Source organism: Paralichthys olivaceus, chromosome 6 (assembly GCF_024713975.1).
Source record: "Paralichthys olivaceus isolate ysfri-2021 chromosome 6, ASM2471397v2, whole genome shotgun sequence".
In the NCBI taxonomy this organism is placed as follows: domain Eukaryota; kingdom Metazoa; phylum Chordata; class Actinopteri; order Pleuronectiformes; family Paralichthyidae; genus Paralichthys; species Paralichthys olivaceus.
In genome coordinates, this window is record NC_091098.1 from 5,470,130 (window position 1) to 5,485,935 (window position 15,806).

A 15,806-nucleotide genomic window follows, 5' to 3' on the forward strand; every position below is an offset into this window, starting at 1 on the left:
ACACACACACACACACACACACACACACACACACACACACACACACACACAGACACGTGAGATCCAATCAAGAGTGGTAACAGGAGATCTGATCTCTCAGGACTGATGATGATACCAGATTTGAACAGGGCGTTGTTGTAAAAGGGGCATTGGACAAACACAATACCCTTTTTGCATTTCTTTTTGTTACAAAGCATTAAATAATATCAGCTAATGTAGAACTTACATCCCTGTTGCTGTTTGTTACTGTGCAGCCAGATGTTTCCTTAGTTTAAGGGAATATAAAAGTTTAAAGCTCTACAGCAGTTGTAACATCAGCTATAAATACTGCATGAAATATTTTATTAAATACAATATAGTGGTTTAAATCAAGCAATAATATGGGAAATCATACCCTCATATCAAAACAATAAAAGTTATTCCACAGAAAAGTATCTCCTGTTCTTTCGTTGGCTTTGTTCACATTTGTCACCCTAAATCAAACCGGTTTACACAATTAGCTCTTGTTATCCAGCTGTGACACATTATGGACTGGAACAGCTTTTCTCTCTGGACTGTGAAACATGGCCCTGCTGTGTGGAAGCCATGGAGAGATGTGAAAAGCAGCTGTTTCTCTCCCACACAGCCTCGCTGTCCTGGCCCTCCTGTTTAGACTGGCAGGACATGAGAGCCTTTCCCAGAAACCCGAGCTCGGTTTCCACTGCAGCAGCAGAGGTTGACTTGTCCTGTTGTTAAATAACTCGATGTAACTGGCCCTGTTGTAGAGCTCTGACCCCTTCACAGCTGAAGAATCCATATTTACTGTCTGCTGTTGTAAAGACTGACTGAATTAATCAACATGCAGCCAATGTTGAACATTATGTCCTGACTTTAACCTATTCTGCATCCTTAATTAGGAGACCATAACCCCCATCCCGACCCTGACTCAAACCTTAACCATCTACCATGCAAAGCATTTGACCAGCCGAGCCTTTGGGGATAATACACAGCCTTAGAGGAAGCACGTCATGGAGGCTTCTTCTCTGTCTGACTGCCTCTCTCTGTGTCGAGCATTTGTTAAATTGGCCTTTCAAATTTTATACCACAAACTTAAGATCTACTATGCCCTGCAAGCAGCACTTCATAACACTTCCAAATACTCCCTATTCATTAATAATCCTAGCTCCTCTGTATATTTCTATATCATCTGGTGCAGGTATTTTCATGGTATTGTAGGATGTTCGCATTTGTTTAAAGAAATGCTGAAACTATAGAGATTTTTGTCCCTCAGGTTTTGACACCGGAACATAAAATGTGCTGTTGATTTGTCTCTTATAATAACTTTCTATCATAACTATTAACTTAAATAAAAAATGTTTCTAGATCAAAGCATACAAGTTTTTTTAATGTGTTTTTAGCCACGTTAGTGATTTGTTAAAAGGATGGCAGTCTTTGGTCTATCACACCTCAAACTACTTCCTGCACCTATATTAGCATTAGCAGTTTCTTCCAGTAGTTTGGTAGTTTTGGTCTATGGCTAAGTACCTGCAAAACTAATTAAATTCAGCTTCAACTGTACTTTGCAGTTTTTGCTAATTTGCAAAATGTTAACATGCTTATATTACCATGTTAGCATTGTCATGAACATGTTATCTTGCTGATCTTAGCATTTATGCACTGCTGTGCCCAATAACAACCTCACGGGCCATTAGACTGGCTGTAGACTTAGTCATCTAATAAAGAAGGGATAATTTAAGACGTTTCTTACTTGGCATGGTGACATATCTGCTAAACATCATCATTTGACCTTTAGTTAAAGCACCATAGCCTCACAGACGCTTCTATTTGTCAAATCATGTTGGTCTTTCAGAAGTGATTTTATTTCAATCAGGAGAGACACCATTTGAAGAATGAACAACATGTATTGCTATGCACAGTCAGAGATAAATGTGATGGGATGTAAATTAGTCTATTTAGTGGTAAGAAGATCTAGAAAATGTTGAGGATGTTCTGAAATGAGCTGATTAGAAGAGGAGAGTGAAAGGGAATTGTGAATAAATGAGACATCTTTCTGATTGAACCGTAATGCTTCATTGCAACTAATCAGGAAACACGCTTGAAATATAAAAAAGGTCGTCTGCACCTCTTACTCAACTCCATGTATATCTTCAGTTTTCTGGTCTATATTACTGCATGAGGGGAAACAGACACTGCCATAGTGTAGTGTAGCCGGAGGGATTAGCTCTTGTCTGTCAGAGTGGGGCTCTGTTGCTGCAGATAAAGTCAGAGGGGTAGGATCAGAGTGTGGAAGAATATAAATCCTCCCATGAAGCATTTCATTCATTTTAATGTGAGACTGCTGCTTCAACTGCAGCAGGGTTTCAAATGGCAGGAGAGTCAGAATGCAAGAACTGTTTTAAATCTTTGTCGTATTCATTTTTGTGGAGAAAAACCGATTTAGAAGTAGATTTAATATAGACTGAAGTTACTCTGTTGCTAAATTAAGAATGTGCATAATCATCATAGTTATATGATAATAGGTATTCACTCTACTGCCTACTGGTATGCAGATTTTATAGGGACAATATTGTAGTACTGTGTGTGTGTGTGTGTGTGTGTGTGTGCGTGTGTGTGTTTTCTGGTGAACAGCTGGACTGTAACAGCAGAGTGTGTTCCATCCACTGCTCTGCCATCAGATTGACAAGGTGATAAGACAAACACATCTCTGTGGAAAGAAGTCATTATCTTTCTACCCAGTAAAAAACTAATATCCAAATAATTTAAGGGAGGGTAAAGAGGCAGGATGTGGGAAGAACCATTTCAACACCCCATTCCATTACTGTCTGTCATTTTCAGATTTTCCATCTTCTGGGAATTTACTTCATTCATACATGTCATTTAGATTGCAAAAAACAGAAATCAGCAATAAACGTTCATAATTTTAAATACAAATCCATTCAATGCAAAAACCTACTCTGGAGTTTAGCAAAAACAAATAGAGTATGAGGCTTCATCTGTATGAATTTGTCAAAAAGGTGGGATCTATCAAAGTTAGACTTTTGAAATTCCTTCTTTGTGATGCTGTGGTTGGAAAGTAACACAAAGCAAATCCATACCTTTAACTAGAATTGCACTCAGTCGAGCACATACCAAGGCCCCGCAATCCCCTTATGAAACAACATTTAAATTCAATATATCTACATTTATTTTGGATCTGCACCAAATTACACACACTTATCAATATCAGTCCTCTGAACATGCCAGATATTTTTCATCTAGATCCATGAATCGAGATGCTGTTTTGAAATGATTTAAAAAGTTGAAAAGTCTTTGCCCTTTTGTGTAGGTACAACTTATGAAATTGTTTTAATTGCTTATGTGGTGAATATTATCACGCCATCAGAATTTTAACTGCGCATCCTAAAGTTCCATATAACCTCATGGTGCCTCAAATCTCTGAGGACTAACTACTCCCCAGACCATCTCAGATCATCAACTGTTGTTCACCCATAATGCTTTGCCACACAGCTTTTACCCGCTCCACTGGCCCAGACTGGGGGAAAGGTGCTTTTGTGCAGTTGTCCACAAGAAATGATCTGCACCATGTTCCTCCTCCACTTAGTCTCTTCTTGTCTTCATGTCCTCAGACCAGCTGAAGATCACCAACCTGAGAGTGAACTTCACCAGACTTCACACACTGGGAGACAACCTGCTGGACCCGAGAGCAGAAATAAAGGAGAAGTATTACTACGCCATATATGAACTTGTCGTACGAGGAAACTGCTTTTGCTACGGCCACGCCTCGGAGTGCGCACCCATCGACGGCATCAGGGATGATATAGAAGGAATGGTGAGATTGCACACACGTACACACAAACACACACATGTCCCCAAACAGTTTGCAGCAACTCTCCCTCCCTCTCGTCTTGTTTTAAGGTTCACGGCAGGTGTGTGTGTAACCATAACACCAAGGGTCTGAACTGTGAGCTATGTGATGACTTCCACAATGACCTGCCCTGGAAACCAGCTGAGGGACGCAACACCAACGCCTGCAAGAGTGAGTCCTGAGGAGACAGCCCAATGGACATTAAAGGGATAGTTCACTGAAAAATGAATTCACTCATTATCCACTCAGCACAATGCTAATGGAGGGGTGGGTGAAGTATTTGAGTCCACATTTAAGACATTTATGGAGTCTCAGGGGTAAACAGTGTTAGAGCCAAATCCAATACATTTGAAGTAACTGGGGACAGATTCTTCAAACGTAAAAAACAACAGAAAGCAAATAATAAAATGCCTCCTGTGGTGTCATCCAACTGTCTGAAAACCCCGACATTTAAAATTTGACTCGCCTAAATTCGCCTAAATATCCACTGTTGTCCTCCTCCTCGTTACTGCTGCAGTTCTCTCGCTTGTGAGTATCGCGAGAACTCTTAAGAACTGCAGTGACTGCAGCAGTAAACGACTTAAGCCTCAATGCTGTTTACCCCCAAAACTGCTAAAGCGTTCTATGGACTCAAACACTTCACCCACCCCTCCATCGCCAGAGTGGTGAGTATATAATGAGTAAATATTCATACTTAAGTTAATATAACTACATGTTAGAGTTATTGACACATGAAAAGATATAATCTAAGATGCTTTTTGGATTTAAATCTCTGGGAGAAAGTGGAAATGAAAAAGCAGAATAACATAATTTATGACAAATCTGTTGGAATTCATATCCTGTTTTTTAGAGTGTAACTGTAACGGCCACTCCACCACGTGCCACTTTGACATGGCGGTGTATTTGGCCATGGGTAACGCCAGCGGAGGAGTGTGTGACGACTGTCAGCACAACACCATGGGACGCAACTGTGAGATGTGCAAACCGTTCTACTACAAAGACCCCATCAAGGATATAAGGGACCCACGGGTTTGCGTAGGTGAGTGTCTTTGTGTGGCTGATTAGAGGATTTCTACCGAATTCGACAAAAGCCTGTTTGTCTGTCTGTGGAATGCATATCTCACAAACCGTTCATACTGGGCATGTATCATCTTAGTGATCTAGGGAAGTGCAGTAATAAATTTGGTGCAATTTAGACACATTAAATTATTAGAAATTGAATAACAAGCACTCTTTAGCAGTCAGGCGGTGCTTCAGTCTGTGGACCAAGCTCTTCTTCTATGTCCTTAGCGTCGGCAAACAAAACCTGTCCTGCCAGATCATTTTGATCATTTTTTTCTTTTACCATATTAGACACAGAAACACATTTTGTTGCTTAACAGACCTCTGAAATTAAAATAAGTCATTCAACCTCATATATAAACCAAACAACTGAACAGTGATAAAGCAAATTCTGTTTAACTTTATGAAAAACATTCACTGTAAAATTGCAGGATGAACAGTATTCTGACTTCACTCTGCACCGTAGACTGTTTATAAAAAGCTCCGCACACAACTGCTTGAGGAGGACTCACTAATGACCAGGAATAATTCTGAAGTAGCTCCAGAGCTTTAACACAGGACAAGAAAACAGAACATTACAAACAGGCAGGTTTAGAACAGGCACTGCACTGATTTATTTAAATACAAAATTCTATTCCAACATCATAACATAAACTCACACACAAACCAGACCTACTCAACATGTACCATATAACTTCTCATCTGTCCCATAGCGTGCGACTGCGACCCGGATGGTTCTCAGAACGGGGGGATGTGCGACAGCCACACAGAGCCTTCCCTCGGCATGGTGGGAGGTCAGTGCCGTTGCAAGGCCAATGTCGAGGGGCCACGTTGCGACAAGTGTAAAACCGGCTTCTTTGGCCTGAGCGCTGAAAACCCTCAGGGCTGCCAACGTGAGTACCTTCTCTGTGACGGTTCACACAAACACAGAAATGTTGTAATCACCTAGACTGTCATTCTGAGATGAGGTCCTTCAAAAATTCCAAAATGCATATTTGATTTTGCGTTTGTATACGTTCATATCAGTCAGTAAATAACCATTATACTGTAGAATACAAAAGATGCTGTATAGAGATCTGATACTTTATCATAAACAGTGTTTTAATGTTATGAAAAATCATTAAATGGAAATCTATTAGGATTCAAACTTTTGAATCCTTATTGATTCAAAACGTTTTTCAATGATGAACCCCTACACTCAATAAATCATTGTTTTTATTACATAAAGGACTGTCCTTTATCCTTTATCATTATCTTGGACTGGTGTTCAGTGGTAGCAGCATTTTAGGTGAAAGATTGTGAAATAAAAGCTCCTCTGAACTGTTCTCTCTGAACTGAAAGACGATTAAAAGTTTAAAAAGATTTCGGTAAAATGAATCAGTCGAAGTCTTGCCATCTCCCACTGGGCTCAGTAATGAGATGATGACAGTGCCTGCAGTTTCTTATTCAGTAATTTTTTGATGGTGATTTTTCGTTCCAATGTGCTGCAGTAACTAGTTGTGTGTGAATAAACGTCACGACTTTCGCCCTCGCTCTGCAGCCTGCTGGTGCGACAACAGAGGAACGGTGTCAGGAAGCTCCCAGTGTGACCCCATCAGTGGAGACTGCTTCTGCAAGCGTCTCGTCACTGGACGCAGCTGTGACCAGTGTCTGGTAAGAAGACGTAGCAATAAGACGTCTTTTTAGGCTTAACGTTTGTTTTCTTACATAAATGAAAAATCTCAGATTTTCTTAAATCTTCATATATAAAATTACTTTTCTTACTTACTTACTAACTTACTATTGGTGGTATGTGGCTGGGAACTAAATACCCTCCCATATTTTCTCTGACCTTTATGTCTACATAGGGAGCAGGTCCTCCTCCACAGAATCTCTACACCACCATATTTCTACAGGAGCCCAGAGTGTACAAACTAGACTCTGGCTGTTGAGAGGGCAATTTTATTTTATTTTTGATATTTTCACACATACTTGGAAAGGAAGGAAGGGGAATTCAGTTTGTTGCGATCTGCCGCCTCACCACTAGATGTCACTAAATCTCACACACTGACCCTTTAATATCTAAATGAAGGCCCAAAGTCTAATTGGTTAGTGATGCTTCTTTACTTTTCCCTCTGATTCTTTCTCCTGTTTATCTCCCACACTTTCTGCCCCAGCAGCCCACGTGGTGGTGATCAGCTTCCTGCTCTAACTCAACCTGTTGTCCCAAAGCTACTCAGCCAGGAATAGTGTAGGCAGGAATGTGAGCCTGTGTCTAAATTTAGCCCAGGGATTTGAGACTTGTCCGGTTGGTGTGGGTTACAGCAGGCCTAAAATGGTCAGGGCCTGGACCTGGTCCGAAAGCGGATCCTGACTGTGCAGAGCCTCATTTTAGAAACAATAATGACATCAGTGGAAATAATATTTAATGAATCCCTCTGAAGAGAAAATGCAAATTACTTTCACTGTGGTGAAACAGAATAAATATAGAAGTTATATGTAAATGTACAAATACAGAAGAAGCTGCCTCAGAATAAAAAATCCACATTGTAAAGTCAGCTCTTTTTGAAAGAGAAGATCCGACAAAGTGAACTGGAAGGAACAAGGTAGTAATAAAATAACCCTGGAGGCGATGGATGATGTTTTATTGGATTAGAGAGCTGCATACAATATTTATGACTCACAAGCAGCCATGACAGTCAAACTGCTTTGGAAGTTCCCCTCAGTCCATACAGTAATAGCATGTGATGCGTCATGTCTGTCTGGAGCTAACTGTCTGTCTCTCTGTCCCTCTGTCCTCCTGTGTTTCCAGCCTGAACACTGGGCACTGAGCCACGACCTGAACGGCTGCAGAGGTTGCGAGTGTGACATCGGAGGAGCTCTGGACAACCAGTGAGTGGCGCTGTAGCCTCAGTCATGAGTCAAAATCAAGTTTGGAGCTGTTACAAATTATTAGTTTCTGTCTTAATAACATCCAGAAACTGATCATTATCCCCAAAGCAGCAGCTGCAGCATCAGATTTATTGGCCTCCACCTTTTACCCTGGGAGCAGTATTTCTTTACACTTCTTGTTAAATGCTAAATGTTAATCATCTCCTGTGCAGTTGACATCCTATAATATATAACACAATGCAGTCATACAGTTACTCACTGATACTGGAAGCATGAATGTAATCACTCAGTCAGTCAGGCCACTGTTTTAATCCAAACTAAACTACTATTAGATCTATGCTATAAAAACATTCACAAACATTTATGATTCCGAGTGGATGACTCATACTGACGGTGGGCATCGCCTAACATGTCCTGTTTTGCCACTAGAATTTAAAAGTGAACTCATTTAAACTGTAAGTTGTCTTGCTTCCGTGCCAGCAACAGCTATTTGCCAAAGGCATTATTTTTTTGGGGATGTCAGTCTGTCCGTCTGTACGTACATACATCAGTCTCCGGTATCCTTGTATACTGTTTACATTTTTCTTTATATTTTTATATATATATATGTATAATTTTATTCTTATTTCCTTATTTTAATTTAATTTTTCTCTACCTTAATGCCCTTCTGCTGCTGTAATGTCCAAATTTCCCCTGTGTGGGATGAATAAAGTCTATCTTATTTTATCTTATCCCATTCTCGTGAAGGTGATATCTGAAGAACATCATGAGGGAACTTTTTTAAATTTGATACAAACATTCACTTGGACTTATAGATGAAACTTCAGAAGAAGTTGGTGGTCCAAGGTCATTGTGACCTTTTAAAACACGTTTTGCCTTGTGAATGTGATATCTCTGGAACACCTCAAGGGAATTCTTTCAAATTTGGCGAACATGTTCTCAAGGCGTCACTGATTAACTGATTAGATTTCGGTTGTCAAAGGTCAGTGCGGCCTTAAAATTTTTTTGTGATATCTCAACTCCGACTTGAGGGAATTTCTGAAACTTTTAATCACTTGTCACTTAACACTCAAGTGTTTAGATTTCAGTGGTCAAATGTTAAGGTCACAGTGATTCTATGTTAATCTTGGAAAACAATGATTTAGAAATATGTAGACGGAAACTGCACTGGTTATACTGCACGCATACAACCACTTATGATTAAGCAGGGAAATAACAGTTATTTGTCTGCTCTGTAGCTGCTCCATGGAGAGTGGTCAGTGTCGCTGCCGCAGTCACATGATGGGACGCCAGTGTACACAGGTGGAGTCCGGATATTTCTTCATGGCTTTGGATCATTTCATTTATGAGGCAGAGTTGGCCAAAATGGGACAGGTGAGCCAGCTAGTTTTCTCTATGTACACATGTATTGGAGTGATTCTATGGCCTTAGAACGGAAAGATAACTTTAGAAATATGTCTGATATTCTTAGGGCTGTATGCTGGAGACCAAGGAGCACCAGCCAGGTCGGCCTGCCACCTGGACGGGCATGGGGTTCGCTCGGGTTCCTGAGGGCGGCACCCTGGAGTTCCTCATCAGTAACATCCCCTACTCCATGGAATATGACTTGCTCATTCGCTACGAGTCACAGGTCAGTGGTTTTGTGCAGGTGCATTTATTACCTAGAAGATCATAAATCAAATAAAAAGGATCATAAAGAAGAGATTCGCTGGAAAATAAAGCCTAAAAGGAATAGTTAATTGAATCCATAGCTTCTACACTTTCATTTGTATAGAAAGCTTTATGCTAACCTATAAGACTCCTGACTGACAGATATGAGAGGGGTATGACAGAGCTATCAAATTGATATACTTTCCTTTGCAGACAAAGCTCAACTGCCTATTAACTCAAAACATGCTTGATGTTGTGCATGTTACAGCCATTAGTCTAAAAATCATGTTTATTTTAAACGTTAATCATTTTCCGAACCATAGTTGGTTGATGTCCTGTCTTTCAGTCCAGACAGCCATTACCTTGTTACTTTTCTTTTCCCCTTTTTCATGCTCATATTTCATGGTCAGTGTGCTCCAGGCTGCGTATTGACGGTTTAACTCGGTTTTTCTATAGATGCCACGGGACTGGGAGGAGGTGCGGATAACAGTGATCCGTCCAGGGCCGATTCCTACCAGCAGCCCCTGTGGAAACACCATCCCAGATGATGACAGGCTCACAGCCTCCCTGCCCGCCGGAGCCAGGTCCGTGGCTCAAACACCTAACCAACACACACTCAAGCATAACACGTAATCGCCTAATGTGAACTGTGAGCTCACTCTGTTTGCCTCAGGTTTGTGATCCCTCCTCAGCCTGTGTGTCTGGAGAGAGGTGTGACATACACGCTTCGCTTTGAGTTCAGACGCTATCATGATGCCAACAGTATCCTCACTGGAGCAGACGCCGTCATCCTTGTGGACTCGGTGAGATTTTTTTTTTTCAATAAGCACCTGACTCATAAAGAAATTGTAGTTTTCATTCCACACACAAACATCTCCCTCCTCATCTTCTCCAGATCGCCTTGATGCCACGCCACTCCTCCATGGAGATGTTCAACGCAGGGGATCCAGCCTCAAACATCAGGAAGCAGACCTATGAGCGGTACCGCTGCCACGAGGGGGCGAAGGGTGTGACCCGTCCCCTGATGAGTGACACCTGTGCCAAGCTCATCACCAGCATGTCGGCCATCATAAATGATGGCGCTCTGCGTGAGTGGAGAAACGGCTTATTAAACTGCCTTGAATTAATGTAATATTGTATACAATGCAGGAGGCTACAGGGTGACATGACACTCTTCCTGACATTTGACCACCCTTGAATGTTGAAGATAAAGGGGAATTGCAGTGTCTTTCGACCTGGGCACTGTGTTTATTGTGCGTCCTTTATTGGTGAAAAAAAACCCTTTTATCGGACATTTCCTGGACTGTCGAAGTCGCCCCATAAGAAGCCACTGCTGCTGAATCTGGGCTGCCAGCAGAGATGACCTACTGGACCCATTCCAAAAGTTTTTGTAAATACTATTAATTTACACACACATTTATAAACAGAGGGTCCAGGTAAAAAAATACTGAAATCCCCCTTTAACATTTTTAATTACATTTTTCAAAATAGATTTATTTCAGTCAGACAACTCAAGTTCAAACATTTATAGCAACAGTAGAACATGTTAGTGTTTGGCGTCTGGGCTCCGACTTAATTGCTCCTCCTGATATGATTACATAGATATGATGCTTTTGTCCTCTAGATATACCCTGGTATATAATGTCACTCAAAGACTGCAAACAATTTACCTAAGAGCCATAACCAAGCCAGAGATTAAGTTTCACACTACTGAAACATGAAGGCGCTTTAATTCGAACAGAGGCTCTAAAAATGTTGTCTATCACAGCCAAATAGGCTTTGATCTTGGCATTCTGCACGCATTAGAGGGAAATTTAGAGCTAGTTAGACTCCGCTCTTTGTATAATTCAGGCCGTGGTAGGGTTTGCATGTGACTCAGCAGGTCCTGAAATAACATAAATGAAATGAAAGTCTTTCTAGGCTAACGAGCCTCCATTTCAGTAATTGAGTAATACACCACTGGCACACCACACAAGTCTCAGCTGTCAATCAACAGGTTGAGTGAAGTGTAAAATTAGTCATCATTATGTTAGGAGTCAGTCTGTATTAGTTGAACAGTGTGTTCATGATGCCTTTTTTTCTTTGTCCTCGTCCAGTTTGTAATTGCGACCCCCAGGGCTCCGTCAGCTCTTTGTGTGATGTCCGCGGGGGCCAGTGCCGCTGCAGGCCCAATGTGATTGGTCGACGCTGTGACCAGTGTGCGCCAGGCACTTACGGCTTCGGACCCTCAGGCTGCGTAGGTGAGAAAGTCATATACAACTCTAGGCCTTTTCAACTTCGCTTGAGATGCAGATCTGTTAAGGTAACATACTGTGTGATGGAACATATCAACATTGTCCATATTACTCTCTTAAACTAAATTAAATCACTTTCAGCAAAAGCTCAGTTTTATTCTGATATTTGATTATTTCCTTTTGTCATATATTATATTAACGAGGTAAAGTGACTCCTTTACAACAACATTAAAACAATGAACTCTGTAAATTTGAATCGGTTTTAAGCATAGTGGCGCCCTCTACTGTCTCTCTGTGCACAACTGCAAATGCAAAGTTATCATATATCTTTCATCCCTCTCTTTCTCTTTCTGCCTTGAATTCGTTTTCTTCTTCACTTCCCCTCTCTCTTCCTGTGCCTCCCTCTGTCCAGCCTGCGGTTGCAGCTTGGAAGGCTCTGTGACTCGACTCTGTGACAAGTTCACCGGTCAGTGCCAGTGCCGCCCGGGAGCATTTGGTCAGCACTGCGACGGGTGCCAGACGGGTCACTGGGGTTTCCCCAACTGCCGACCATGCCAGTGTAACGGACACGCAGACCAGTGTGACCAGAGGACCGGAGCCTGCATCAACTGCAGGGACAACACTGGAGGGGACAAGTGTGACAGGTGATACTTCAGCATGAGGGGGTTCATGCTTAAGATGTCGGTTTGGCTTGGTATTATCAATGTTTTAGGTTTTTTAGTTCTATAACAAAGAACATACACATAACAAATATGAACTGAAATAAAATAAGACTATAATATAGAATATAACACGCAATGGGCCTCATGCAAGAACGGGTTCATACTCTTATCCTAAAATTCTCTACACATCACTTTTGTTTGTATGGTGAGTTCTGATTAACATGTTATGTTGGATTAAACAAACACTTCTATCTTCAGAAAAATGTCAGAATAACGTGTGTGAATATGATGAATGCTGCCTAGGTGTATTTGAGAGAACGTGCACAAGGAAAGGAAATCAGCTTAATTAATGCCCTAATAATAACAAATGAGGCTCCTACCCAGTGTCAAGTCCTGGTTTCAGAGATTCAGAAAGTAAAAGACAGCAATGTCAGCAGTGACCAACTAAAGCAGTGCTGTTAACACTGTTGATGCTGTCTAACCTGCTCAGTGAGAGACTTTAAACCTGAAGGAACAATATCAATGATTTTTTACTATGCCTGGTATTACTCTTGTACCAGTCCCTATATAATCAAACACATGTAATTAGTCTGGTTCTTCCGTTTATTGGCGGGTCGCCAACGTCAAGGTGCATTACCGCCATTAAAATAGTCTGGCTTATTTAGACATTTATACACATGAGACCTCCCACTAACTTATGAACCAGAATAGCATGATCTAACTATTTTATCGTAAAGAGTCGTCTTTTACTGCAGTAAAAATGTAACTTGAAAAGACAGGCATTAGTGGACTCATTGTTCAACCCTATCTATCATATAGATATGAGGATGAAGACAGGGCATTGTCTCCCCAATAAGATATTCATTGTTTGAATTTAAAAGAAACATTATTTTAACTCACTGTGCATACACTTTTGATATAACATGCAAAATATGTACCACATTCACATTATATTTCATTCGCCTGTGTAGGTGTGCCAATGGTTACTACGGAAACCCAGTTCTGGGCAAACCATTCGGTGGTCAGTGTCGTCCGTGTCCCTGTCCAGACGGGCCCAACAGCGGACGCCACTTTGCTGCATCTTGTTACCAGGACAACCGTAACAGGCAAATAATCTGCAACTGTAACCAGGGTTACACAGGTAAACTTTATTATTATTATTATTGCAATTTCATTTTGTCTTCTTCTTGCTGTCTTGTTCATCCATTGCTTCCTCCTCGCCATCTTTCTCCTGTTCATCATTACATGCTGCGTAGTTTTGCTTTGGATGATTTTCAAACGTAACTCTAAAACATATCTGAGTCAAAAGAGACTGAGGCTCCTTACGCCTCCGAAGCAGTTCTGAAATATATCAGTGCTATAACATAATTTTTTTTTTTTAACACAACAAGCCAAAGGAAGTAACTGAAAATAAGGTAAGACTGATGTTTGTCGGCGGGCTCTGGTGGATGGTAACTTGTATTATTTGTTATTTGCCTCCCTCCCTCCCCCTGTATAACTGGCACAGGGATTGTTAAACGCTCCGGGGTGGCCATTTTAAAGCGTGAGTAATGATGGTTGACCCCTCCACCCTCGTCCCTTCCCTTCCACTTCCTGCTCCTCATTTATTCTTGCCTCCAACCCTCCATTTTAACTATCCTATATCCATGTGTGTCCTCAATACCCCCCCCCGGTAGTGGTGCTGTGCCACAATGCACTCCTGCCCCCGTGTGAGACCTGGCTCAAAGTATATAATAATATTATAAATATATACATATATATATTTATATAATTAATTCTTAATCATAAAATGACATTAAACTTATATGACGCATGGTTAAATCATTTCAAAACATCATTTGAACCAGGTCTGTGTAAATGTCCCCATGACAACGACCTGACCCAGATGAATTCTATTTGTGTGATTGTGTAACATTACTTAAAAAAAAATGTTTCCACTGAAAATACAAAAAAAAGAGAAAAATGTGAGAAAGGTTTGTACAGAGATGTTGGTGTGATTCTCAGTCTGGGTCAGCTTCTGTCTCCTCTATTTGAAGTGGAGGTTTAACTGTTCACCTTTACAAGATGAATGACGCAGGGATGTGGTTGAGAAGTGAATTCAGCGACAAGAGAGAAAACGGTTGTATTGTTAAAGACGAACAGCTGCTGATGTCCTTTTTTGAAACTATCCTACATTTTTAAACAAAGCACAGTGTAGAGCACTGTAGGCTACTGAAAAAAATTATTATTATTGACCTGTCTGGTAGAAGAGAGATTCTCAATTATTCCAAGGACCTCCCTTACAATAGAGAAAATATTCCCCCTCAATATTGTCCCTTTGAATAATTTGACATAGCCCTGTTTTGTAAATATCTCCTTTTTTATGTGAGAGGACAACAAAATAGAATTGTCTTACAAAAATATTATTCATGTATTAAAAAATATTGTCACTATGACAACATGCACAGACCCCCTGGCAGTGTGCTATGGACCCCCATTTGAAGTAGTAAAGCAGACCATAATAGAAGAAATACGTAGTCCCCTCCTGAACAGCTCTTCTATTTTCTACCCCAATTTCTCTCCTTCGGCCCACCACTGCATCTTATTCCCCTTTGCCCCCTCTCATCCCTGCTCTCCATTAAACTTTCTCTCTTTTCTATTTCTCTCTCATCTAGTCTTCCCTCTGGTGTCATACATTCCAAATATGAATTCATCTGAGTCCAAACAGAGTCCAGAAACGTACAGTATATAGAATATCTTTACTGTCCGTCAAGATGGAAATTTGTCTTCTGCTCACCAAACACAATAACACAAGAAAAGCAATAACATTAAAAGAAAAATGCAATGAGTAAAATCAACACATGGATATACCAGTGTGAGTTCATACTGTGTGAACCAGGAAGTGTCCAGAGTGGATACATTTGTCTGTGTAGAGAATCTTGAAGCAGATGGAAACATCCTCTCTTATGTGTCATTTGTCAATATGTTGTTTATAATCCACTGAAGGTGTGATGACACATTTATGTTACTAATGAGAGCTGTTTAACAAACGTCACTGAGTGATAAGTAACAAAACTGATTCTAGCAACATGTACGAATTGAATAATGTTCATGCTTTAAAGAGATGGGTTAAATCAAGTCTAAAATGTACAAATATGTTTTGTCAATAGACAGTTTCCCCTAATATATTCTAGGCTATGTCTAGGGGCCTGGCATAGTAGCATAGTATATAACAGAGTATAATATGCAGAATGAGTATTGTAAAAGAGATTCAGAGAATAAACTCTCAATTTTTACGTGAATAAATATTTAATTCTATGAGATTAAGGGAAGAAAAACATTTTTTTTTATGAAATAAGCAGCAAGGAGAACCTACCGACTATATACAGGTGATCCCTACCAAACATTTCTTCTCTCACAGAAGTCAATTTCCTTCAAGTCTGTGTGGTTTTTTGCAGAATCTTTTCAAAGTCCAGATACTTA

General features: G+C 40.6%; 1 protein-coding gene across 2 annotated transcripts in view; it reads left to right on the plus strand.

The window, feature by feature from the left end:
* Positions 1-15,806, plus strand: part of lamb2 (laminin, beta 2 (laminin S)) — a 48,301-nt gene that overhangs the window by 24,479 nt on the left and 8,016 nt on the right. Inside the window, exons 8-22 of one of the 2 annotated variants that reach the window (XM_069526062.1) lie at positions 3,627-3,829; positions 3,916-4,036; positions 4,716-4,904; positions 5,641-5,820; positions 6,468-6,580; positions 7,719-7,798; positions 9,037-9,172; positions 9,270-9,428; positions 9,905-10,032; positions 10,122-10,251; positions 10,344-10,536; positions 11,545-11,688; positions 12,095-12,326; positions 13,316-13,485; positions 13,852-13,887. In XM_069526062.1, the coding sequence (XP_069382163.1) occupies positions 3,627-3,829; positions 3,916-4,036; positions 4,716-4,904; positions 5,641-5,820; positions 6,468-6,580; positions 7,719-7,798; positions 9,037-9,172; positions 9,270-9,428; positions 9,905-10,032; positions 10,122-10,251; positions 10,344-10,536; positions 11,545-11,688; positions 12,095-12,326; positions 13,316-13,485; positions 13,852-13,887 (2,214 nt within the window). The remainder of the gene's footprint in view (positions 1-3,626; positions 3,830-3,915; positions 4,037-4,715; positions 4,905-5,640; positions 5,821-6,467; positions 6,581-7,718; positions 7,799-9,036; positions 9,173-9,269; positions 9,429-9,904; positions 10,033-10,121; positions 10,252-10,343; positions 10,537-11,544; positions 11,689-12,094; positions 12,327-13,315; positions 13,486-13,851; positions 13,888-15,806) is intronic. The other variant, XM_020089354.2, reaches the window with a different exon arrangement.